This window comes from Poecilia latipinna, unplaced genomic scaffold (assembly GCF_001443285.1).
Source record: "Poecilia latipinna isolate Pla-1442-1.1 unplaced genomic scaffold, P_latipinna-1.0 Scaffold107, whole genome shotgun sequence".
Classification (NCBI taxonomy): domain Eukaryota; kingdom Metazoa; phylum Chordata; class Actinopteri; order Cyprinodontiformes; family Poeciliidae; genus Poecilia; species Poecilia latipinna.
In genome coordinates this window covers 469,859-478,581 of record NW_015112723.1, presented here as the reverse complement: position 1 = coordinate 478,581, position 8,723 = coordinate 469,859, and the positions used below count along the sequence as shown (strand labels likewise).

The 8,723-nt window shown below is 40.3% G+C and overlaps 1 protein-coding gene across 7 annotated transcripts in view; it reads right to left on the bottom strand.

Annotated features, from left to right (window-relative positions):
* Positions 1-4,283: 4,283 nt before the first annotated feature.
* zmiz1a (zinc finger, MIZ-type containing 1a) overlaps positions 4,284-8,723 on the bottom strand; it is a 146,521-nt gene continuing 142,081 nt past the window's right edge. For 6 of the 7 annotated variants that reach the window (XM_015027784.1, XM_015027788.1, XM_015027786.1 and 3 more), the window contains 9 exons: positions 8,118-8,328; positions 7,900-8,005; positions 7,626-7,786; positions 7,481-7,548; positions 7,325-7,393; positions 6,952-7,238; positions 6,160-6,368; positions 5,057-5,356; positions 4,285-4,853 (listed from right to left, as the gene is read on the bottom strand). In XM_015027784.1, the coding sequence (XP_014883270.1) occupies positions 4,746-4,853; positions 5,057-5,356; positions 6,160-6,368; positions 6,952-7,238; positions 7,325-7,393; positions 7,481-7,548; positions 7,626-7,786; positions 7,900-8,005; positions 8,118-8,328 (1,519 nt within the window). In that variant the 3' untranslated portion in view covers positions 4,285-4,745. Of the gene's footprint in view, positions 4,854-5,056; positions 5,357-6,159; positions 6,369-6,951; positions 7,239-7,324; positions 7,394-7,480; positions 7,549-7,625; positions 7,787-7,899; positions 8,006-8,117; positions 8,329-8,723 lie in introns of all 7 variants that reach the window. The other variant, XM_015027789.1, reaches the window with a different exon arrangement.

Genomic DNA, 8,723 nt, shown 5'->3' with positions numbered 1-8,723 from the left:
TCTGCAACAGGCTCTTGTTGCTTTTGGGTTTTGTGGCCTAATTGTGGGCTCAGTGTTCCCCCCTTGGTTTTTTTTTTTTTTTTTTTTTTTTTTAATTTAGCCTTGTATTCTACATGCATGGGCAAATAAAACCAATAAGACGTTAATTTAATATTTTTAATGCTTTTCATGTCCTGTCCTCAGTGCCTGATTCATATATGAAAACCATGAATGACACATTACCTCCTACATCTGTTTCCCAAGTTAATAGTCACTAACATTTTATGAAAAAGGAAAAAACAACTTGTTGAAAATATAGGTGTCATACAATTCCAGTTGGCCCTTCTTGAACTACCTGTTAGCTTCACCAGGCATGACTAGCTAACATTGATTCATACAACATGAAGACACCAAGACATTTGGTAATTGTAAGATTTTACTGTTTGACATTTAAACAGAGGATTCCTTCAGTGAATCTGAAATATGTCTTTAAATATGATCTCAATGTTTCTTCAAGCATGTCTCCAAACTTTAATTTTTTATAGCTTTTTATCCTTCATTTCATTCATTCGGTTTTATTTCATTAAATAAATAAAAAAAAAACCCTCGACAAATGTTTTAGTTCTCATTTGTATTATAAGGGTTGTTATATTTCTGTACCCTTTTTAATTTGTGATAGTTTTTTCTCACAACAGATAAATTTGATAAAATTCAATTGCATTAATTATGTTACTCTCATAAGAAATTATTATAGTTTTAGTCTTTGTAAATATTTTAGTTTGTACAGATAGCATGTTAAAATAAAAGCCCATAAAGCAGTTCAGTGTGTTTCATCTGAATACATATTTATTAGATAAATATTAGGATGTCACATCATCTAACTACATACAGATTTGCAAGACTAAAAATCACAATGTTCTTCTGACCAGTTTAGAATATGAAATGATTGTACACAGAATGTACAAAAACCAAATAAGACAATTGCCACTTGTGCCAATTGCTTCAGATTGTACCTTTACAGCACATTTGCCAAATTTCAGAAAAGTTACAAATTTGACAAAAATTTTTGTTTCTACAAACTGTAAATTTTTGGATGCCACACTCAGGAGCCACCCGAGACTCAGTTATACCTCAAAAGCTTCTTTTTTTTTTTCTTTAATAATTTTGTAGCACCTTTAAAAAGTACACAGGTAAGAGTGAAAAACACAGAGGTTTAACATTACGCAAAGCAAAACCCTCTTTTTTTTTTCTGTTCCTGAATCCCGTGAGGAAGGTGGCATTAAGTATCTTACATTGAACAGGCGTGGTTAGAGAGGTCTGCACAGAGGCAATCAAACACAGACTGGTTTTCCCAATGCAACATCTGACAGGAGGATGCAAGCTTTACAAATTCTAAATACACTATGCACACTCCCACTGGAGAAAAATGAATACATTTCTGTTAATGTGTCTCTATTTTGTCATTTACATTATGTACAAATATCCCTTACATCCCCAAACCCCGCCCCAAAAAATCCCCCCTGTAAGGAGAATCCTCCTCAGAGTTCATTTTACAATATCAGTCATCCTCTCTTTGAGATCCCTCTGCTTCATTTTCAACATCCGCCATCAGAAAATACAAATCGGATCGCAAAATTTACAAGACATGTTTCTGTGAGAGCTTATATGTATCATCACACACTGTGCAGGGGGTGTAAAATCTCCCAAAGCGGCAGTGCATCGTCTTAAAACACAATTTGATTCTGCAAGGTGATCTGAACTGAAATTGGGAAGCTTCAAATTGTTTTTTTTTGTTGTTGTTGTTTTTTAACTGCATTACAACTGCATAAACCAAATCAGACTGGTTGTAAAAAGACAAACAAAAAAAAAAAAGAAGACATTGGACAAGAATAATTTAAAACAATAGAAAATATGACGAAAACACACAAATTCTGCTAAGTGTGGAGATAAAACGCTCGTTATCAGGTGTCGTTTTGCACATTCTCACTTTAAATAAAGAGGACGAGTTCGCGTGTTACGACAGTAAAGAAATTTTTTTTTTTTTTTTCTGGATAAATTTGGACCTTGAAGCTGCATTAACAATCCTGTAGAAAGAAACACGGAGCTCAGTTAAAGCTGATCTGATTTCACATACATATAGAATATAAAAATAAGAAAAATACCTCAGAATAGTCTGCAGGATAGTTTTAAATATTCTTTCTGCTGATGCGTTGTAACAGGTTTGGGGGTTAAAATACACAATACACTCAGTACAAGGCCAGTGACAGTGCATAGGGATAGATTTCTTACAATATTAGGTTGTTATCAGGGATTGTGTATGTGTGTGTGTGTGTGTGTGTGAGCATGTGCAGGCCTGGACAGACACACAGTACCATGACGTAGCCACTAATAGTTTTAGGTACAGCACTGTACAGTCACAAGGGGATATAATACACACGACAAGTCTGCTGGATCATCATGCACAATGGTTGTATTTATTTATTTATTTATTTATTTATTTATTTTTTTTACCTAAAAGTATGCCATTCAAAGGTAAAAACATGACAAAAGGAAATCATGTACACCTACACGTCTTTGTTTTCCTTTACAACACAGCGATTTAAAAAGGTCGGATCGGATTAATTACAATGAGCGGTGACGATCAAACGTGAACAAGGACAGCAAGGAGGAATTAAAACCATGAGATTTAAAATGAAGCCCCACGAATGAAGACACGATCGCTTGAGCACGTTTGGGCCGGACGAAGACAACAAGGGGTGTGTTAGCACACGTGCACTTGTGATGGAAACGGTGCAAAACTTGACTAGGGAGGGGAAATCATCACGGGGGGCGCGGGGTACAACAACGCCACGATCGCTCTTCTGCTTTTGGGCTGCTGCTTTTTTCCTCCTGCTCTCTGCCTTTCACATGAACTCATAAGCGAAGAAGAAAAAAAAAAAAAAAAAAAAAAAACTGGACGTGTTCAAGTGCATCTCAATGAATCAGAAAACCATCAAAAAGTGGATTTGTTTCAGTAATGCTAAAAGTGAAACTCACTGTGTAAATTCAGTACACAAACTAATGTGATTCTCACATGTATTTCTGTTCATTTTGATAATGATGACTTACAGTTGATGAAAGGCTACACAACACTGTCAGAGAAAATTATGATATTATATGATATAAATTAAAAATATGTTTATGTAATGTACGGTGTGCTCTCGATGCTTTGTTGGGTTTTTTTTTTTTTTGTTGTTGTTGCATGAATTACTGCATTCGTGAGAATGACAGTGCTGAGAAAACGCAGGTTGCATCTGCATTGATGACTCTTCTCTCTCTCATCTTCCTGTGAAGCGCACCGTTTGATGACGTGAGTTTCCTGGCCAATCAAGTGCAGTGGTACTATGATCACACTTACCTTCATTGTTGATGGTGTCAAATAAGCAGTTCTCCCTATTATTGTGTAGGCCATAATATAAAATGTCTACATTTACAAAAAACAAGTTTTGCTAGTTTCATGTAACATTCTAATTTTCTAAGATTCTGAATTCTGGGTTTTCATTCACCAGTAGGACATGATCATCAAAATTAACACAAAACGTTTGAAATATTTTACTCAGAGTTTAATGCTTCCATGTAATGTGAGATGTTTATGCATTTCTTTATGAGATAAACGCTTTTGCTTTGGTCAGCACAAAATCAAGAAAAGAAATCAAGAAAGAACTTGTAGGATAATCCTAGCATAGCTTGCTACTTTTGTGGTATTTCAGAACCACATTTAAACATAGATAACATTACTTTTAACAAAAGGTCTGTTTATTTTTTTCACTTTTATGCTAGTAACTGGACTGGGTCAAACATAGGTACATGTGATTTTGTTCCACATTCGAATTTTGTTTTATAATTCGCCGCAAATGAAATTGCCCTGTGTTGTCAATAACAGCCAGAAGCTAATAAATGGTATAAGTCGAATTGAGCTTCCCTATTTTAATTCAATTAGGAAAATGTAATAAATTAACCTTTCAATGATATCCTAATTTATTGACATGCACCTGCATACAGACAAACATGCAACGCTGCACAACATGCGCTCACTTCCTCCGCAGACACAGATATCAGTGCTCTGAGTCAGAAGAGTTACTCAGCTGTCACACACACATACTGGGAAGTCTGGGGTTGTGTGTGTGGAAGATTTGGAAGAACAAATTTAGTTTGGGTTCAAAAAGACACTTTTACAACACAATGGCTTTCCCTCTGACTCCTCTTGTGTCAAGAGGATTATATATATATATATATATATATATATATATATATATATATATATATATATATATATATATATATATAATAAATGTAAAAGAAAAGAAAGCTACAACACAAACAACACAAGGCTTCTGTCTCCTCCGTGTTGTCATATATGATTATAGCTGCACAGTTTTCAGTTGAAAAGTCACATATATATATATGTATATATATATATGCTCATATACACATATAATGTATGTGTATATAATATATAAATATTTTTATATCAATTTAATGCCCACCAACATGGCTACGAATGGTGCAGCCAGAGGAGGTGGAACTGGTGTGTGGAATCTTTACACAAGCTGAGTAAAAAGGTGGGGGGGGGGGAGTGCAGGGATCGAGTGTTGACGTCCCGCTTCCTTCACAGCTGCGCTCCTGCGCCGCACGCCCGTCTTCAACACGGAAACAGTTCGAGCAAGTCCGTGTGCGTGAAAACAGGTAGCTGCTCCAAGTGTTCACAGGAAGAGGGCGAGGAGGGGCTAGTTGTTCTCAAAGAGGGAGAGTAGGTCGTCGTTGCTGTTGGAGGGAAGGTCGGGGGGGTCCAGGTAGGAGAGTAACTCTTCCGGGTTGGCTAGCTCTGGAAGCAGCTGAGACGGGAAAGCGGGAAAAAAGATAAATAAAATAAATCAGTGACGGCAAGTCGCCTTCGATATCTAGTTTCAGTTGAGTTGTCTTCACAAGCGATTTGTGGTAATCAAAGCAGACAGCAAAGAGAGATGAGAGCAGCTGTAGCAGACATTGTTAGCTGTTAAACAGGTAGCTTACAGCACCCAGAGCAAGGCTCACTTACATCCAGGGAGGGTTCGGGCATGTCCTGAGCTCCCTGAGCCATCTGTGTGTCTGAGGAGGGGTTAAAGCTCAGGTCGCCGTGGGGATGGCTGTTCTGGCCAGGGTGCTGCTGCTGCGGCTGCGGCTGCTGCTGCGGCTGAGGCTGCGACTGGCGAGGCGGCTGTGATGATTGGGCGCTGTGATGCAGGGGCTGCCCTGACTGGCCGCTGTGATGCAAGGGCGGCCCTGATTGGCTGCCAGGGTGCGGGGACGCATGCATGCTCGGCTGCATGGAGTTATGGGACTGATCTGAATGGGACATCTGCAGGTGCGAAATGCAAACAGAAAGCCAGAGAGTGAAAAGGAAGGATAAGGTACAAGATCGGAAGACACAGGGGAGTAGGAGGAGGATAACGTGTTAAGGCGGGAGGAGGAGGGGAGACTAAATGAGCATGAATAATGTGGAGCAGGCCTTTAAGATGGAAGCATGAGCATGTGAGCATGACTGAGCACACATGCTGGCTTACAGGGACAGGCTGCACCTTGCTCAGATAACAAGACTGTGGTTTCATTTTAGCATGACATCTGCAGAGTTTCTTCTCATAAAATGTGACACAAAGATGGATTTACAGGATACGACAGCAGGATTTATAACCCTGACACTTTTCTATTTCTTATTTTGTCACGTTATAACTGCTAATTTTACTTGAATTTTACGAGAATGGGTGTCACAAAATAGTGCATATTTGTGAGGTGGAAAGAAAATTAGATAAAAAATTGTTCTACAATTTTTTATTTTTTTTAACTGAGCAAAATCTGAAAAGTGCGGCCTGCATAAGTCTACACTCCGCTTTATTTAAGTTCTCCAGGAAAATAATCATACAGTGATGGGTTATTGCTGCTTTTCTTCAGCAGTAGCAGGGATGGCTTTCAGCTGTTCTTGCAGCTAATGTGCTTTAAACAAAGTGACTCAACAAGTCATAAATATGTACATAAAATCCTATTAATTTATGAGTTTTCGGTTGTAACATGGCAAAAATGTCAAGCTACTCTTTCGAGGCATTGCTTATTTCAGGACTCGAGTGCAACAATCTCTTTTGTCACAAGTTATAGCGATGTACTCACTGTATCGTTCATGCCGTGGCTAAGCGGCTTGTCATGGGGGAGAAGACCACCGGGTCCGTCAGGGGGATGGGAGAGCTGTGGGCCGTGGATGAAATCATTCATGGGAGGACCTCCTCCTCCTCCTCCTCCTCCTCCTCCTCCAATGCCACCGCCAGCGGATGGGTTCCCGTTAGGGAAGTCAAAGCTACCTTGATTGTGGTAGCTGTTGCCTTCAGGGAAAAAAAAGTAAGAGAAAAAGCTTGTTTGTAACAGAGAACAAGTGCCTGAGGGCTTAACCCCCCCAACCCCAAAAACAGAATGTGTAACAATTTTTACTTTATTACTGCAGAGAAACAAGTATCAGAGAAGAAACAAATTAAAGCGGTTTTTCCTTCTGGCTGTTCGTTTGTTTAAAACACAGGAGACACATATGTCATTTCAGCTGAAGACAAAATGAAAAAAAAAAAAAAAAAAAGAAAAAAAAAACAGGGTTCTGCTGTATTTTTAAGACTTTAACTTCATACTTTTCCAGACTCAAAATGATAAGAGTTCCTGACCCAGTTTAGATTCATTTTGTTTAAGCAGACATAAAAAAAGTCATTATGAATTTACCACTGATATGGACGGATGTGGGAGGAACAGCAGAAGGAATGTGAAGATGGATTGACAGACAGGTGACAGAGCAGAAGACGGAGGGATCCATGACAGACGTACACAACATGCAGACGATGGATGATGGAATAAAGTGTGGAAATGAAAACAGTCATTTTCCACTCCGAATAAACCTTTGCCCCCCTGACTGCTTCTTGGTACCTGCTCCGGGGTAATCTCCGTTTCCGCTGGGATGCTGTCCAGGATGGTGGGGGTAGGAACTTGGACCCGGACCTGGCCCCTGCCCGGGTCCCGGTCCGTGTCCTGGACCGGGCCCCAGCTGAGCGATCATGTCCATCACGTTGGGCATGGTCATCTGACTTGGACTCATAGTCTTAAAGCGCTTGGCCAGGGGTCCGTCTGGATCCTCCTTGATGTGCAGCTCAGACTTGATGGGAACTGGCCTCCAGCTACATGTGGGGTCTATAGTGACCTCTTCAAAGTCTGAACTGTTGGAAGAGACAGCAGACCGTGTTGGTTTGAGACACACATGATTAAATGAAGGATAATTAACCATTTAAGAAGAGAAACTTACTTTTGGATGGCATTAAGAATACCCCACATATACTGGTCAACCTCCAGACCTTCTAATAATGCTGTTTTACTAGGGAGGAAAAAAAACAACCAACTATTAGAGTAATTCTCAATAACTCCAAGTTTTACTTTCAGAAAAGACCAGACTTTCACCTACTTGCACACAGGACACCTCCATGTCCCTCTCTCACAGTTGAGCTGCAAGTAGGACTCCAAATCGAAGCACTGAAGAGGGCGACAAGCAGCTGTTAGAAAAACCTTTCTGTCATTGTTTTCATCTGCTTTCCGGGGTAAAAACAAACCTGCACGTGTTTGCAGTCGTGGCCCCGCGCGGGCAGCTGGATGCGTCGAAAGGTAATGGGACATTTTAGCGACACTTTGATGGCCGTCTGCTCCACGCCGTCCTCTCCGTTGAGAGTGGTGTTGCCCGCCGACGCCGCTACGCTGCTGAAGTTCCTCTTAACTGCGGACGAGTTTCAGAGGGAAATTTGGTTTTGCGGACAGTGGCGGGTGATTGTTGACGGCTGTTTTAGAAAATGAACATAAAGAGATCCAAGCTGCAGTAATGAGTCATACTCTTGGTGATGCAGTGCTCTGCAGGAAGAAGCCTCTTCTTCAGGAGCCCCTGGAGGACGGAGCGCACAGATGGCCTGTGGACCAGCTGCAGCACAAACAGGTGGGACTGAAACGCAACAAGAGACAGAGTTAGCCACCTGCTTCTTCTTGTGTAGCACACCGACGTTTTTGCTGAATGGAAAGGAATCCATCTGGTTGTGCTCGCCGTGAACACTCACACAGCAGCAGGCGGTGACCGTGATCTGGATGGTGTTCCTCCCCGGCTGGCAGACGTGCTTCAGGTGCAGTGGCTTGTGGGAGGTTTTGTTGTCGCCTCTCTCGATGGTGAGCGGCGTGGCGTTCACGCTGACCTGGACCGAGGCCGGCCAGTTGGTGTTCATTTGTCTGTCTTCGTGATGGTAGCACTTAAACTGGAGTTCAAGGTCTGACCTGCAAGAGGAGCAATAACATAACAGCTATGAATAGCGTATGATGGATAACTTGATAATGCATTAAGAATCATTTAACTTTTATTTATTTATTTTTTTTACATTTTGGGAGTTTACAACCATAAACGTCACTGCAGTGACAGACTGACACAAAGTAGTTGAAGCGTAACAAGATGAATTTTGGTCATGTCAAAGGTTAAACATAAAAGTGCAATAGAGTTTTTATATATTTTCTTTTCAGTAAAAACTGTTGAAAAACTATACACCCTTTTTCATTTGCTCACCAGTTATGCACTACATTGTGTTAGTCTAAAAAAAAAAAAAAAAAAAAAAACCACCAGCAAATAAAAAAACTTTTGGGGAAAAAAAATGTAAAAAGGGTAGGGAGAAACACAA